Raw genomic sequence first — 17,814 nt, forward strand, 5'->3', positions numbered from 1 at the left:
GAGTACTGTTGGACAGGCAGAAGGTACAGAAAGAAAAAAATATATCTTTGTGGGTGTATGTCCAAGCTTCCAGTAATATGGCCAAAGAGCCCAGTTTGGTATTAACCAACTTGAAAACAGTTGGTTAATAATTTGGTCAAAAGAACAATTTGGTTAAAAATGAAGATCCTTTACTTTTTAATTTCACTTTTAAACTATTTTCACAAAAAGCATGTATCCATATTACTTTCAGAATTTTGTAAAAAGAAAATAATATTTGCAGGTACTGGTTTGTTTGTTTGTTTTGTAGTGCTGCTTGTGGTGCGGAGGTGGCTGAAGCAGGCATTAATGCTTCCTTGCTCCCTACATATCAGGCTTGCTCTTTGGGAACTGGACCACCCCCTGAGAAGTCCCCTTGGCTCTGGGCAGGCGGATTGAAACTACGGGAATCTCGAAATTGCCATAGGCCTCTTTTCTACTCTTTTCATAGGTCTCTTTTCAGCTCTTCCTGGCTGAAAAAGTAACCGCTGGGTGGAGGTGGAGATGGCGTGGCGGGAGCTTGATGTTAAAAGAGGCCACCCTACGCTTTGTCCCTTTTTCCCCACAAGAGGGCTGGGGAGGGTCTTACTGCGTATATTATTGCATTTAAAGTATTTACTGATGTGTGTTATATGTGCACATTTTACCAGGTTTTCACGAGAGAGAAGACTTGGGGGGAGCGCTCTGTTTATTAATATATACTTCAGGCTGCATTTCTAATTTCTTTTCAGGTCATTTTAATTTTCTTAATAGATATTCATGAAATGTAACTACGGTTGAAAAGAAACACGGGCCCCGCCTCCGGGAACTCGCTCCCCTCCGAGCGCCCCACACCGCCGCCAGGTCCTAGCAAGCGCCCCGCAAGGGTGTCTACGCAGCAGTGATGTCACGGCGTAGGGGCGGGGCAAGCGGCAGGGGCGGGGCCGCTTCCCGGATCTCGCGGAGGGGCGGGCCGGGGGCGGTGGCCCCGCGGGGCGCGCTCAGCCCCTGAGGTGCGGACTTGTATAAACGCGCCCTCTCGGCTGCCGGTTGTTGCAGAGAGGCTTGCGGGGTCGGGATGTTGGGGTCGCATGCGGTCCAGGAGCAGAGCGCGGCGGGCCCGTGTCCCGCAGGCTTCGTGTTAGGGCTGGACGTGGGCAGCACGGTGATCCGCTGCCACGTCTATGACCACGCGACGCTGATCCGCGGCTCCAGCGCGCAGAAGGTGACCCGGGAGCGAGCGTAGGGGGCGCGGGTCGGGGTCGCACGGAGCGCCCGGGATCTAGTCACTGGAGGCGAGCGGGCGGGTCCTCGGCGTCTGGCCAGGTTGTAGCCACCTGCAGCCCCGGCGGGCCCTCGGTCCTGAGCGGAGGGAGGGGAGCGGCCAGATCTCTGAATCACCTCCCCGGATAGGGCTGACACCCGCGCGCCCTTCCCGTCCCGGCTGAGGGCAGGAGGGGCCCGGTTCGGGACCAGGGGTCCTTCGCTCGCATTTCTCACCTAAGGATTCGCTTTTCCTGGGTGGGAGTGCGGAAACTCGCAGGGTAGGGCAGAGCACTCCGCGCGTATCCAACCAGCAGGTGCTTTGTGACTTGCTAGGTTTTTCCTACTTCCTCGGTAGACTTGCAGCCCCATCTTTATTTACATTTAAAATTTTCAGATCTTGATAGAATTTGTTGTCCATTCTTCAGTTATCATTATTACCTGCTTCTTAGAGTGCTGGTTTCTCACCTGAGCGACTGATTTTCATGGATATGGGAGGAATTGGACAAGTTTTGAAGGCTGTATTGTCATTACTTTTCTCTTTTTCATCTTTGAACATTGATAAAAATGCCTTTTTTTTCTGCTTTGAGACACCTACCAAATCCTTACTTGTTATTAGTAAAGCAACCAAAATATTGGTGCTCTTCTGTTCTTATTTTAATGAAGTGTTGATTTCTTCCAGCGCACCAAAATAATGTTGATTTGATGTGGTGTTCTTACCCTTCTTTCCAGTATCAACATCTTTTTATGTTAGCAGTATTCGGAGTCATTAGTTACCTAAACCATTCCCCGCAGCACTGGACTCTCCTGTTTGCTCAGTTCTCACCCTTCTTCCCATCCCCTTAATAGTGTTTTTTCAACCGTATTACTTGCCCAGATGCAGATCTAGCCAAGTGACTGCTTTGAGAAAATGGGGGAGTTTCATTTCATTCTGCTTTCTGGACCAGAACAGTAAGCTGGGACCAAGCAGCTTCCTGGGCCCTTCTCTGCTACCCGTGCAGAAACACTGTCCACCCATCCTACACACGCCATCACTCCCCCAACCTGAAAGAACACTGTGCTTCAGCGACTGTATGCCTCTTATCTTTTTATGTCTTTATCACAACACAGTGATACTTTCCACACCGTCTTCCTCATAATTCTAGACACAAAATACTTTTGTTTTAGGCAGTGATTTTTTAAATTGAAATATTTGGAACCAAAAGGGAGACATGGATTGTGAGAAAAATACAAAGTTTCCGTTGCTGAAGAATTTGGGGCAAATGATTAGTTTTTTAGAAATCAGGTAGGAATCTTAAAGATGGATCAAGACTATTGGTGAGGAACAGAAGACTAGAATGGTTTGCTCAAACTCTCAACGGTGAAGTGTCTGGAAAGATACACGAGTTAATAAAAATATAAAAACTCCCTGCCCTCAAAGGGTGAAACACTTAGGTTAAGGAGTTTGTAGCAGTGGCTCTCCAGCTGCTAGTAAGAGTTCATAGCAGTGCTTTTTTCTTTTTTTAAATATTGTATTTATTTATTTGTCAGAGAGCATAAGCAGGGGGAGCAGCAGGCAGAGGCAAAGGGAGAAGCAGGCTCCCTGCTGAGCAAGGAGCCCAATGCAGGACTCCATCGCAGGACCCTGGGATCATGACCTGAGCCAAAGGCAGATACTTAACCTACTGAGCCACCCATAACATGGCTACGATCTTACTAACAAAACTTTTGGGATTTTTTTTGTATGTAATTTTTTCCTAGAAAATTGTTTTATGTCTTAAAAATTGTTGGTCCATAACAAATTAGAAAAGAACAATCGGAAATTGGTCATTTACTTCAGATAGCTGGAGTTCTTTGAGAAAGAGGGTCTTATTGGCCTACATTGCTACTTAGCACCTAGTTTATTACCTCCTGGGTACAAAATAAGTCATTGATTTCATTTAATCAAGGTGTTAGGAATTCAGTTTGCTTCGTGAGACTGATAGGGCATAGAACTTTTATTTTCTCTAGCGAAAATCACACCTCTGCTAATATGATGATAAGGCTAGATACAATAGAAACCCAGAACGTCTTACTATAGGATTTAACTGATACTGCTACATAAATAGCTTCTAAGAGAAACAGGGAAAGAAAAAGTGAAGAGATCACCCTTAGAGATAAGAACACAATAGGCGGGGGGTGCCTGGGTGGTTCAGTTGTTAAGCATCTGCCTTCTGGCTCAGGTCATGATTCCGGAGTCCTGGGATCAAGTTCCGCATTGGTCTTCCTGCTCAGCCAGAAGCCCGTTTTCTCCTTCTCCCACTCCTTCTGTTTGTATTTCCTCTCTCGCTGTCTCTCTCTGTCAAATAAATAAAAATATTTTTTAAAAAACAACATAATAGGCTAAATTGGTCTTTTAATTAAAATTGGAATCCCAAACACGAACGCTTTGTGTTAGAAAGCTGGTACTAGGCCTCTCAGAAGACCGGTTTTATTTCTTGTGGCATTCATTTTTTAACAGCAGAGAAACGTTTTTAGGCTTTTTCTATGATTTGTTTTTTTGTTTCTTTTTTTTATAATTTGTATATTTTTTAAAGATTTTATTTTTTTGACAGAGAGAGACACAGTAAGAGAGGGAACACAAGCAGGGGGAGCAGAAGAGGAAGAAGCAGCCTTCCGGCCCAGCAGGCAGCATGACGCAGGGCTCAATCCCAGGACCCTGGGATCATGACCTGAGCTGAAGGCAGATGCTTAACGACTGAGCCACCCAGGCGCCATTAATTTGTATTTTTTAAAAAGTCTTTGAATGGATTCTTAAATATTGGTGTCATATACTAGAATAGTATTCAGATTTGAAAATCCACATGTCAATGTTTGATGTTTCTAGTTTTAAGGAGAAAGTTTATCATGTTCCCCATTGGAACATCACACTATGTGAGAAACCGTAAAGACTAATAATGTCTTTGTTGGAAGAAAGGACAGAAAGGCCAGTCCAAAGAAGACAGTATAATCTGCACTACTGTGTACCCTTCTGGACAGTATTGAAAAATTCTGGTTGTTTGCTGTCTTTTGTTTTGTTTGTAATCAGCAAAACAAATCTTGGCTTTGGTTATCTTCTTGTCTAATTTCCATTTCGTCTTCCCTCAAGACAGGAGGAGATTTTACTATTATGACATTTTTTGGGGAGAGTGAGTTCTCCAAGCTGGTGGAGTTAGGGGAGTGACCCTGTAGTGCCACCTCCAAGTCTGAAGGTTTGTAGGTTTGATGCAGTGATACCCATATTGAGTTTTTCTGGGATCAGGAAGCGTTTATTGCAGTTGAGGCATTTATCTGTGGTCACCAAAGTCTTGCATAGAAAAAACATATTATTTGATAGAAGGGGAATGGATTTTGTTAAGTCTGTTTCTGATATCTCACTGGGAAGTAGTAGACCCTTTTTTCATATCAGACCTTGTCACCCTCATGCTCCCCACATAGTCACTGTTTTCTAGGCATTCCTTTGTTTTCTTTATTTTGGTCTTTTCTTACATGTTAGATCTTTGGTTGGTTTTTGGTTGTTCCTATTTTCAGTACCACTCCGTGGTCTTACCCTACTCAGCTGTATGTGATATATATTTGCAAAGAAAGCACTCTTCTGGTTCAGTCTCTTTGTGAGTAAACCTTTTACCTTCTGCCTGGTTAGGGAGGGGTGGTGATCTGGCTAGAGGAAGGGATTGGGGATCCTTATAAAGACTTTGAGCCAGGGACGCCTGGATGGCTCAGTCAGTTAAGTGTCTGCCTTCAGCTCAGGTCGTGGTCCCAGCGTCCTGGGATTGAGCCCTGCATCAGGGTGCTTGCTCAGTGGGGAACCTGCTTCTTATGTTTCTGCTGTTCCCCCTGATTATGCTCTCTCTCACTCTCCGACAAATAAATAAAAATTGTTAAAAAAAACAAAACAAAGACTTTAAACCAATCTTGTGTTCAACCCCATCTGGCATCCCAGTCTTTGGAGGTGCCTCTAATTTTCAAGGCTTTACCATAGAATCTCTGCCTGCCAGAGTTTGAACAAAGGCATGTCACCTGAGCCGGGAGTGAAGTATCAGTTTTCTCCTCTGTTTAGCCATGTGCCATCAACCCACTCACTGTTCATATTAAAAACATTTGTTAAAACCTGGTCTGAGCCTGTTTGCTCTCTTAGCATTGTCTCTATGCATAAACCTTTTTAATGTTTTTATTTTAATGGAATCTTGAGAGGAATTGGAGGTCAGATATGTAGGTTTAAGCCATCATGTTAAACTGAAGCCATGGGGGCCGGGGGAGAAGCCTTCTCCCCCGGCCCCCATGGCTTCTTTTTATTTAATGTTTTAAATTAACATACAGTAAAATTGCCTTTTTGGTGAATAAGTTCTGTGACTTCTAGCCAATGTAGGAGTAATCCCCAAAACTCGTATTAGCCCTTTATAATGCTAGCCCTTTGTAGTCATACTCCTCCCACACCTAACACTAATCAGTTTTCCATGTTCATAGTTTTGTCTTTTTGAGAATGTCCTGTAAGTGGAACAATATAGTCAGTAGCCTTTGGAGACTGACTTTTTTCAGGATAATGTCTTTGAGATTTGTCCATATTATGTATATCAATAGTTTATTCCTTTTTATTTCTATGTAGTAATCCATTAGATGAATGTGCCTCATTCATTCACCAGTTGAAGTACAGTTAGGTTGTATCCATGGTTCTGGTGATTGTGATTAGAGCTGCTATAAACATTTGTGTACAGATTTTAATGCGAACCTAACTTTGCTCTTCTCTAGAATAAATACCTAGGAGTGGTATTGTTGGGTCACATAGTATATGCATGCTTAACTTACCAAAGAATTACCACACGTTTCTAAAGTGGCTGTACTATTTTGCATTCTCACCAGCAATGTATAAGAGTTCTTCACTGACACTTGAAATTGTTAGTGTTTTTTATTTTATGCATTCTGGTAGATGTAGCAGTATCTCATTGTGGTTTTGATTTGCATTTCACTAATGTTTAATGATGCTGAATATTTCTCTATGCATATATGCTATCCATATATATCTTCTTTGGCGAAGTGCCTGTTCAAGTCTTTTGCTCGTTTTTTAAATTGGGTTGTTTGTTTTCTTACTGTTGAATTTTGAGATTTTTTCATATACTCTGAATGTAAGTGCTGTGTTGGATGTGTGATTTACAGATATTTTAAGCCAGTCTGTGTTTTGTCTTTCCATTTTCTTAACCATGTCTTTTGCAGGGCAAATGTTTTTAATTTTGATGTTCAATTTGTCAGTTTCTCAGTTTTATGAATGGTAATTTTGGTGTCATGTCTAAGAGTACTTCCATGTCTTTTGCAGGGCAAATGTTTTTAATTTTGATGTTCAATTTATCAGTTTCTCTTTTATGAATGGTAATTTTGGTGTCATGTCTAAGAGCACTTCATCTAACACCACATCACAAATATTTTTTTCCTGTGTTTTCTTCTAAACATTTTATAGTTTTATGTCTTAAATTTAGATCTGTGATCAATTTTGAGTGAAGTTTGTGTAAGATGTGAGTTTGAGGTTAATTTTTTGCATATAAATGTCTGTTTCCAATTGTTGAAAAGCTATCTTTTTTCCCATTGAATTGTCTTGTATATACTTGTCAAAATGAATTAGCTATATTTGTATCAGTCTGTTTCTGAAGTTTGTTCCATTGATATCTAGCTGTTCATTTTTTTTTTTTTTTTTTTTTTTTTTTGGGAGAGAGAGAGCACATAAGTGGGGCGAGGGACAGGGACAAGCATACTCTGCACTAAGCACTGAACCCAACATAGGGCTGGATCTCAGGACACTTACCCAGCTGAGCCACTCAGGCACCCCCTATTTCTCCATTTTTATGCTAGTAGCACACTGTTTTGACTAATATAACATTATAATAAGTCTTAAAATAGTTTGATTTCTCCAGTTTAATTGTCAGCATTTTTCTGGTTATTTTGTTCTTTTGCTTTCTCCTATAAATTTTAGAATCATCGTGTCTGTATCTACTAAAAAATCCTATTGGGATTTTGATACGTGATTGTAGATGGCATTTCTTTAGCACTTTAGAAATGTTGAACCACTTCCTCCTGGCCTCCATGGCTCTGATGTGAAGTCTGCAGTCATACAGAATCATTGTTCTATATATATAATGTGTGACTGCTTTCAAGATTTTCCTTAGTTTTTGGTTTTCAGCATTTTAATTATGCTGGATCTGGACGTGTAGTGCTTTGGACTTATCCTTTTAGGAGTCTTGTAAGTTTCTTGAATATATAGATTTTAAGTCTTCCACTGAACTTGAAAAATTTTTAGCACTACTATTACTTCCCTAATTTTTTTTTTTTGCATTGAACTCTTTTTTTTTTTCCTTCTTTGGGGACTCTGATGACATAAATACTAGACCTTTTGCTCCTGTCTCATAGATCCCTGAGGCTTTATTCATTCTTTTTTTCCAATATTTTTTCTTTCTGTTATTTAAGTTAGATAATATCCATTAATTTATCTTTGGTTAAGACTTTCTTCTGTTGTCTTTATTCTCTTGTTAAGCCCATCCAGTATTTTTTTTTTTAAGATTTTATTTATTTATTTGACAGAGAGAGATCACAGGTAGGCAGAGAGGCAGGCAGAGAGAGAGAGAGGAGGAAGCAGGCTCCCTGCTGAGCAGAGAGCCTGATGCGGGACTTGATTCCAGGACCCTGAGATCATGACCTGAGCCGAAGGCAGCGGCTTAACCCACTGAGCCACCCAGGCGCCCCTGTTTTTTTATTTTAATTCTATTTTTCTTTTTTAATTGATTTTCCAGCTTTATTGAGGTATGATTGAAAATAAAAGTTGTATATAGGTAAGGTATACAACTTGATGTTTTGGTGCACATATACATTGTGAAATGATTACCATAATCAAGCTAATTAACATACCCATTACCTCACGCTATTTGTGTATGTATGTGTTGAGAACACTTGAGAACTGCTCTCCTAGCAAATTTCAAGTATACAGTACATCATTATTAACTATAGTCACCATAATGGATGTTAGGTCTCTAGAACTCATTCATCTTATAACTGAAAGTTTGTACCCCTTGACCAGCCTCTCTGCACTTCTTCAATTCTCCTAATTATTGTATTTTTGAGTTCTAAAAATTTTATTTTGTTTTTCTTTTTGTCTTATATTTCTTGGCTAAGACTTTCTGTTTTGCCATTGGTTTTAAAAGAATTTGCCCTCTCTTCTTGGAACATTTTTATAATCACTGCTTGTGAAGTCTTGATCAGATACCTGTCATCTTGACATTGGCCTCTATTATCTTTTCCCATGTGAGGTGAGATTTTTCTAGTCCTTCATATACCTTGCAATTTCAGATTATATCATGGACATTTTGAATATAGTGTTATAAGACTCCAGGTCTTATGTAAATCCTATGATGAATGTTGATATTTTTCTTTAACCAGGCAGTTAATGCAGTTGGGTTCAGCCTACAAATTCTGCCAGTTTTTCTGTGAACTTTGGTTTCAGTGTTTGTCATTTTCAGAATCTTGACAGTACTATTTGTACATGCCCTGTGAATGTGCCACCTAGTAGCCCATCTGGTACCTGGGTAGGGGTTTGTCCCTTAGTTCTTAACATCTTTGCTATGCTGTTTAGATTACAGTTCACACATGTACAGCTTCAAGGTGAGTCTCAGAATTCATACCCAGCTTTCCAGAGCAGCTTTCCCAAGCTCCTCCCTCTCTGAGATGGTGTGGTACTTTTTGGTTCCCTGAGCTTCCCCTTTTGTCTCCTCTTTCATTACCCTACTATTCTGGCATGTCCTATGCCCACAGCTGGGGCTACACATCAGGACTACAGAGAGAGAGAGAGAGAAAAAAAACATGGCAGTCTTGGGCCTTATCTCCTCTGGTTGGAGAGGGAGTTTTACCTCCTTCAGTATTTTAGGTATTGCAATTACTACTGCAACCACTAGCCTGGGTACAAAAGTATGGAGGGAAGCAGGGGGATAAGAGGAAATATGGGGGATTTCTCCCATTCTCTCTGAGTGTTAGCCAAAACATGAGAGCTTCTCCTGGAGTTCCCACTGCATCCTGTTACCCACTTCTGGTTTTGCGGACTGTCTTGATTATACCAGGGAATATCAGGGAAGAAATTGGAAACTCACCACCAGTTAGTTGTACTCGAATTCTTATCCTCCTCCATCTTCCTGCAACCTTAGATTTTTTAGAGTGTGCATTCAACCCACGTTTTATCCCTGCATTCAGTGGTAGAGGAAGGGTGGAGTGTGTTTCCTCCATCATAGTCTGAATCAGAACTTGGTACTTTATTTGTTAATTTTTGTTTTTAAAATATTATTTTCTTATAAAAATAGTACATATTCATTATAGAAAACTTAGAAAGTAAAGATAAAATAAAGAAAGCTAAAATTTTCTGTAAACTCATGAACTAGAGAAAGCTTTATATCATAATTTCTATTTTAACAATAAAATTAATTAGATAATAAATGAAATAAAATTGTTAATTATTTTAACCATTTAAAAAATTTTAAGACCCAGATGTTATTGACTTACCTAATGTTGTTTTTACGAACTTTTCTTTTTCCAAATAGATAGAAAGTCTTTATCCTCAAGCTGGCTGGGTTGAAATTGATCCCGATGTTCTCTGGCTTCAGTTTGTGACTGTAATAAAAGAATCTGTTAAAGGTAATTAGACTTGCAAAAATAAAAATAATAAAGTATATTTTGTTTGTAGTAAAAATTTTCCTCAGTATGTCAAATTTTGTGGGTTTCCTAAGTTATAATTACACAAATAGTATTTTACTGGGGCAAAATTTCTCAGTATTTTTCAGCAGACATCTGTGATCTATAATTAACCACTTTGTCAAGGAAAGGTAACAGCAACTCTCTGTCCTCTGGTTTAAATCTTTTTTCAATACAGTATAAAGGCTTACTTTCTTTCTTCACTCTTCATGTGTCTAGTGCTCGTTCGACTTCCTATTATGTACAAAATACTAGAGGGTTATAAACAAAATTATAACCCACAGTTCCTGCTCTCGGGAATTTATAGCTGTGTTACCTGTATTTTTTTTTTAATGTTTTATTTACCCATCCGAGAGAGAGAGGGAGGGAGCACAAGCAGGGGAAGGGGTAGAGGCAGAGGGAGAAGCAGGCTCCTTGCTGAGCAAGGAGCCCAATGCCAGACTTGATCCCTGGACCCTGGGATCGTGACCTGAGTGGAAGGAAAAAGCTTAACTGACTGAACCACCCAGGCACCTGAAATCTATTTTTTTTTTTTTTAAAGATTTTATTTATTTATTTGACAGAGAGAGATCACAAGTAGGCAGAGAGGCAGGCAGAGAGAGAGAGAGAGAGGAGGAAGCAGGCTCCCTGCTGAGCAGAGAGCCCGATGCAGGACTCGAGCTGAAGGCAGCGGATTAACCCACTGAGCCACCCAGGCGCCCCATGGCACCTGAAATCTTAACTCTTTAAGGACATTTTCACCGTGTAACTTTCTTTAAGAATATGGCAAGAGATGACTTATAAATGTGAATTCTAAAAGATCTTTCATTTCATTTTTGTGTCTCAGTTGCTTCTCCTTCTTGCCTTTTTGGTTTGAAATACTTCAAAACTTATTTTAAAAAGCTGCAAGAAAGGGCACCTGGGTGACTCAGTGGGTTAAGCCCCTGCCTTCGGCTCAGGTCATGATCGCAGGGTCCTGGGATCGTCGAGTTCTGCTTCGGGCTCTCTGCTCAGCGGGGAGCCTGCTTCCCCCCTCTCTCTCTGTCTGACCCTCTGCCTACTTGTGATCTCTCTCTGTCAAATAAATAAATAAAATATTTTAAAAAGCTGCAAGAATAGTACATGGAACACCTGTATGCCTTTCCCCAGATTCACACATGTTTAGCAGTGCTTATCATTCTTTACAAACTCTTTTTTTTGACCCATTTAAGGGTTCATTTGACATAATTATTGTGATCCCTAAATATTTCAGCATTACCTCCAAAGGAAGGGAGAATTCTCCTATATAAGCACACTGTACATATCACAGAGGAAATTTAACATTAATACAGTAGTATTTTCTAATACTTAATCTTCAGTATTCCTCTCTTATCTCAGTCATTAGTAGGTTTTTTTTTTTCCAATCTAGAATCCGTCCAAAGGTGAGGCATTGCATTTGGCAGTTAGTCTGTCTAGTCTCTTTTAATCTAGAGCATGTTATTCGTGGCACTGACAGTTTTCAGAAGTATAGACCAGTTTATTAGATGGTCCTGCATTTTGCAGTTGTCTTATTTCCCCATGATTAGATTCAGGTTAAATATTTTTCAGGGGAGTACTATACAGGGGTAAAGTATCTTCCTCAGTGCTCAAATTCAAGTTGTACCTAATTTTCCTAGTGGGATAAATTGCTTTTCTAAAAGAATATCACAAAAAATACTTGAGGGCACCTGGGTGGCTCAGTGGGTTAAGCCGCTGCCTTTGGCTCAGGTCATGATCTCAGGGTCCTGGGATCGAGTCCCGCATCGGGCTCTCTGCTCAGCAGGGAGCCTGCTTCCTCCTCTCTCTCTCTGCCTGCCTCTCTGCCTACTTGTGATCTCTCTCTGTCAAATAAATAAATAAAATCTTTAAAAAAAAATACTTGAGTTGCAATATTTTAAGAAGTATGAACCAGAAAGACCATGGTTTTTTTTTTTTCTTTTTTCTTTTAAAAATTTTGTTTATTTATTTGACAGAGAGAGAGAGAATGAGAGAAAGAATCTCTCTTCTTGGGCAAGGAGCCTGATGCAGGACTGGATCCCAGGACCCTGGGATCATGACCTGAGCGGAAGGCAGACACTTAACTGACTGAGCCACTCAGGTGCCCCAGAAAGACCACATTCTATTTGCATCTTAGCATCTGTTAAGATCTAAGCTTCAGTAATTATACTATTTTCCCTGGGAATTTTTCTTGTCATCAACCATCAACTTATACTATGTTGTGGTGACCATAAAAATAAGTTGTTATACCAGTGAAGGGCGATTTATTCAGGAGTAGCAATTTGGGATGAGCAAGCTATGGCAAAAACCATAGGCTAGTTCAGCAAACAAAGGAAAGGAATGTTATTTTGTGGAAAAGGAGAAAAAGGTTGGGAAGGATTGTTTTGAACTGTAGTCCATTGGAGAAAAGTGAGAGTTTGGCATAAGGATGGTTTTTCATTGGCTGGGGTAAATTTATTTTAGCAGAGGCAATGTACATCTTTTCCCGTTAATGACCTATAATTGCTGATTCCTTCCTGCTGAGGATTCTACTCTTGGGGTCTGTGATTGATAGGTCTTCCTGTAATTGACCCAGTGGTTTGGCCTGCAATGCATTTTAGAGAGGTTTCCCTTTATTAATTTTTATAGGTTGATCATTGCTTGAATTAAGATCAGTCTTTTAGTATTATCAAGAAGAAATACAGTCTAACTTACTTTGAGTGGTGTTTGCTTTTTTTCTAACATTTAAAACAGAAAGCTCCTTTTGTTATTATTAGAATATGACCTTTTTCCCTTTAAGTAAAAAATTACTGTAAAACCATCTTAGTAGTGCTTCCTTTATTAGCTCCAGTTATGTTACTAAATGCTAAACCCATATGTTTCCCTTAAAGATTATATTGAATGATTTATTTCCCATACTGTAATAGTATAAAGAAAAGCTTCACTAGCTTTTAAACATGTGTTCTACCTATCTTTATTTTTAGCTGCTGGGATAGAGATGAATCAAGTTGTTGGTCTTGGCATTTCAACACAGAGAGGAACTTTTATTACGTGGAACAAGTAAGTGCATTGTGTGATAAGCATTCTCTTGCTGGGTTTGGACCACAGTGAATACATTGCTCCATTGCTGTGAAACCTTTTCGGAGAGTTTAAATTGGTGAATTAATAGAAGTTTAACTTGGTTAAGAGGGATGAAAGTGGGCCTACTTTCTGGCATTTTAAAATACGCTCCCTGCATGTTATCTGAGGTCGACTTACATAAAATGATAACAATCAAAAATATTGTTACTGTCATAAAATTCTCCATTCCTTTCTTTTGATATAAGGTAGTTTTTCAAATAAGCATGGATTGAAATCTTAAAAATTAGCTTATACCGGAAAAGATTCAAGAGAGACTAACAAGTTTCATAAACACGATTCTATAATTATGGTTTATATTTTCAGTCTATTACAAATTTAATATTTAAGTACCTACAACATATGGGGTATGTGTAGATTAAACACAATTATAATATAATGGTTATCATATAGTGAATATCTATATTTCAGGTTCTGTTATTCTAACAAACAAACTTGTTATTCAGGTATTATGACTCTTTACAGGAAGAAACCAGGGCTCAGTGAAATAATTATGTAAGTGGTTCAAGGCCACTCAGTTAATAAATAGAGCCAAGATTCCAAATTATCTTTTTGGACTCCAGACATGCTCTTTCCACTACACCCATATTTCCTTCAACATGAGTTTCTTTAAAATTTTTAAGGTTTTATTTATTTGAAAGAGAGAGAGAGAGCATAAGAGCCAGGTGGTTGTTAGAGGGAGAAACAAGACTCCCCACTGAGCAGGGAACCTTGATGCAGGGCTTGACCTGAGCCAAAGGCAGACGCTTAACCAACTAAGCCTCCCAGGAGCCCCAACATGGGTTTCGTTAAAAACAATAACAACAATCACAAAACTCTATAAGATGTTTTTTTGTTGCAAAGCACTAGACTCCAAAGGCATCTTGAGCATAGGGCAGTGGGGAGGAAAAGTAATAGATATAGGAAGTAAGGATAAGTGTTAGAAACATAATCAGGGTGAATTCACAAGGTCTTGGCCTTTATTTCAGTATTGGATAAGAGGAAGAAGTTTAACTTTACCAATATGTCTGGCCTTGATGTTTGAGGGGATATGATAAAAATTACAGAGAACATTAGAGGAGGAATGAGTTAGATGGTGATGAGGGTGGGTGGAAGGGAATATGATGAAGTGTTTGGTTTGGGATGTGTGAATGTGGAGATACCCCAAAGGTGGTTAGAACGTTTGTCTGGTTTAACTAAGGCATGGCTCATTTCCTCTGGATAGGTGCTTTTTCTTTCAAGATATGATGTATCTCAAATGGTTGCCTGCATCTACAGCATGCCTTCCCCAAACTTCCCAGCCTGTGTGCTGGGCAGAGGACGTCTTAAATAGGTGATACATTTGTCAGATGAAAGACTAAATGAATTAAAGTCATCTGGGTTGATCAGGATTTCTAAAGAGTGGCACCATTCACATTTTGGGCCAGATGATTCCTAGTTGTTGGGGCCATTGTAGGGTGTCAGGCAGCATCCCTGGTCTCTGCCCACCAGGTACCAGCAGCACCCCACTCCCCCAGTTGTGACAACCAAAGACATCTCCAGACATTGTCCAAAGTCCCTTGGGGGAGAGAATCACTCCTAGTGGAGGATTGTTAACATAGACTGAGTCGAGAGAAATAGGTGTGTTCTCTGATAGGAATTACATGGATAGAAAAAAAAGAAGACTGAGGATTCGGACAATTAATATTCGCCCCTCCGCCCAACATAAACGGGATCAGAAAGCAAAAAGCTGGCATGATAGGACAAACAGGGATCTGGGAAGTAGGTGGATGGAAGTAGGGGCAAGGGAGTGTACCTAGGGAAATAACTCACTGGAAGTGTTGTGTTTTGTTGGATTTGGAGATTAGATCATTGCCCACAAAGATTGTTTACATCAAAACCTAGATAGCAGGTCATTCATAACAGGAAGATCAAAGTACTAGGAAGAAAGTTTGTATGTGGCAGTAAGACCATGTTTTACTTTTGGGAGAAACAGAGGAGTCAGGTCAGGTTCCAAGACCATTCACTCCCCTTACTGGTGGTGGTGTCCTTGTGGAAGGGCAAGATTTCTTCCTAAGACAGCTAATTGTGAATTTTCTCCTTGACTGTCCTTTTTTGAGATGTTTGTATTCTTTCACGAGTTTTGGAAACTTTGCTTGTAGGAACTGAAACGCTAGAGATTTCCCCAAAAAAACCCACACAAGGCTTTGTGCTTCTTTTACCTTGAAATAATGGAGTCTTAAAATAATGCTCCCCGAGTCCTCGTGAGCCACGGTAGCACAGAATGTCGGTAGATCTGCAAGCGCCACAACAGAGAGCGGAGATACAGTGCAAAAGTGGGCATGGCTCCGAGCCAGCAGGAAGTACCTCGTGCTCATTTTCTGGAGAAAGATTGACAGACAGGCCCCTGGCACAGTCTGCTGTGCATTCCAGTCCCAGCCTGCACCTCCTCGCCCCAGCTCAGCGCTTCTTTCTCCTGCAGTCACGGCCGTGGTCCTGTTGTCCTGACCGTACAAACATTATTTTCCGGTTGTTGCTGTAAGGATATCTAAAACTTTGAACTTTGTTTTTGTTTTTCTCTTTCCCCCTCCTTTCGATGCCAGGAAACTTGGTTCTTGTTTTTTCTTCATATTCTTAAGGTTAAAAAAATTTTCTCAGTGTATTTAATCAGTAGTGTGTTTAGCCTGCCTCTTCAAGTAATGGCATATCTCCTCCATCTTGGTTGTTTTACGCTCCTTTTGTTCTAAAATATCTGAGCTGTTTTGGTTCTTCAATCTCTTGTGTCTCTCAGGGAGGCTTCTGCCTGCTAACCTCGGATCAGGGTGTGTGCCAATTAGTAACATAAACTATGAGTCATGCAAGCAAACTGAGATTCACTCAGTCACTGTTTGAGGACTCACAGGGAGAAAAGCACTGTGCTGGCTGCAGAGCTGAATACGAAAATGAGTAAGAGCACCAGCCCTCAAGGAATTTGCAGTCTCTTAATACAAGTATACAAATGAGCCTGTGTTCCCTGCACCAATACATCTTTTATTGTGGTACCTGATACTTGTGTTAATGGTTCTTACCAATTACTTATGACACAAATATATTAAGAGCCTCGGAATGGCGTAATGTGTTAGAGAGGTTTAAGGCAACTCATTTACAATATTGCTATTGACGTTTTCCCTCCATTTCTCCTTTTCTTGTTGACAGGGAAAACAAGCCCAAATCACTGCTAAGTGAATATTGGAATATGCGCGGCTTCTTGCGATCAGTATTCTAGATTGTCTTCTACCATGTTATGAATTAGTGAAGTCACTTTCCTCTTACGATCTTCTCCCTGTCCTTATTCTTCAGCTATGCTAGCATCTAATGCATCGTGCTTCATCCTGGCTGAGAAGCTTGGAACGTGTAATTTATTTAGTCAGGAGTGTTCAACCTCCTTGTTTGTTCCTTCTCATCCTTCAGAGCTCGCTTCTATTGTCATTTCTCATGGAAGTCTTTCCTGACCTCTGCACTGGGCAAGGTCTCCCTGTTAGTATATTCATGGCAGTCTGTATTTTTCCTTCAGAAGACTTATTCCTATCGTAAGTAAGCAATTGAGTAATTGAGTATTTCTTTGGTTTCCCTAGTAGAGAATATATTCATAGGGGCAAAGATGCCGTGTCTCTCTCTTCTTCATACCTATGTCCCCAGCTCCTGGCACAAATTGCTGTGTGAGCATTTGATGAATCAGTGATTAAAGATCAGATTTAAGTGTGTAAGTAGATGCTGTTGTGTGTAGAATGGCACAGAGAATCGTATATGTGTAGATTCCGCTTCTGTCAAACACAGTCTGATAGTCCTGATTGGTAGCAGCATTCATTTTTCAAATACTTCTTTGGTGTCTGGGCTAGGGGGTGAGAATCTGAAAGTGAATAGACTGTGTCTTCAGGAGGCTCACGGTCCAGTGGGAGATACTGTGCAGGGTGCAGGCTGCTAGAAATCTGCCCCGTAGAATTGCTGTGTACCTGGTAATGAGGGAGCTGAAGGGGGGCACTGAATAGTATAGAAGAAGGTGGAATGAGGCAGGGTTTTACAGAGTCATTTGAACCAGGCCTTGTAGGATGAGCAGGAGTTTTCTAAGTAGGAAGAGCATATCACTGGCAAAAACAGTAGCTGGAAGAGCATGGTATGTTTGAAGAATGAGAAGTACTGTAGATTTCAAGGGATAAAATAGAGAAGGCGCCACCACCACGTGTTCTGACTCCTTCCTGACACTGACCTTCTCTCAGATTCCCCTCCTCATATTCCGTGCTCCAGCCACACTGGCCGGCTCTCTGTTTCTTGAACACTCCCCACTGGTTCCTACTTTTGTTATGAGTAGCTTTGCACCTGTTGCTCCCTCCATCTGGAGCTCTCTTACCTGAGAACTTACCTCTTTCCCATCATTCAGACTTCACTGCAGAGATCATTTCTCCTAGGAGACCTTCCCTGACCATTTTATTTGCCTATCACTTTACTATTTTTTTTTCTTCACATCACTTATTATCCAAAATTCTTTTTTTCCGATATTTTATTTATTTATTTGAGAGACAGATAGTGAGAAGAGAGCACGAGCAAAGGGAGGAGAAGCGAGGTCCCTGCTGAGCAGGGGAACCTGGCATGGGGCTTGATCCCAGGACGCCAGAGATTATGACCTGAGCCAAAGGCAGACGCTTAACCAACTGAGCCACCCAGGTGCCTCTAAAATTCTTATTTATTTATTTGCATATTTATTTTTATTACATATCTCTTATTGGAGTAAGA

General features: G+C 40.5%; 1 protein-coding gene across 3 annotated transcripts in view; it reads left to right on the forward strand.

The window, feature by feature from the left end:
• Positions 1–941: 941 nt before the first annotated feature.
• The window catches only part of GK5 (glycerol kinase 5), an 84,390-nt gene continuing 67,517 nt past the window's right edge, over positions 942–17,814 (forward strand). For 2 of the 3 annotated variants that reach the window (XM_059163881.1, XM_059163883.1), the window contains exons 1-3: positions 942–1,222; positions 9,825–9,918; positions 12,933–13,008. In XM_059163881.1, coding sequence (XP_059019864.1) covers positions 1,076–1,222; positions 9,825–9,918; positions 12,933–13,008 — 317 coding nt within the window. In that variant the 5' untranslated portion in view covers positions 942–1,075. The remainder of the gene's footprint in view (positions 1,223–9,824; positions 9,919–12,932; positions 13,009–17,814) is intronic. The other variant, XM_059163882.1, reaches the window with a different exon arrangement.

This window comes from Mustela lutreola, chromosome 2 (genome assembly GCF_030435805.1).
Source record: "Mustela lutreola isolate mMusLut2 chromosome 2, mMusLut2.pri, whole genome shotgun sequence".
NCBI lineage: Eukaryota > Metazoa > Chordata > Mammalia > Carnivora > Mustelidae > Mustela > Mustela lutreola.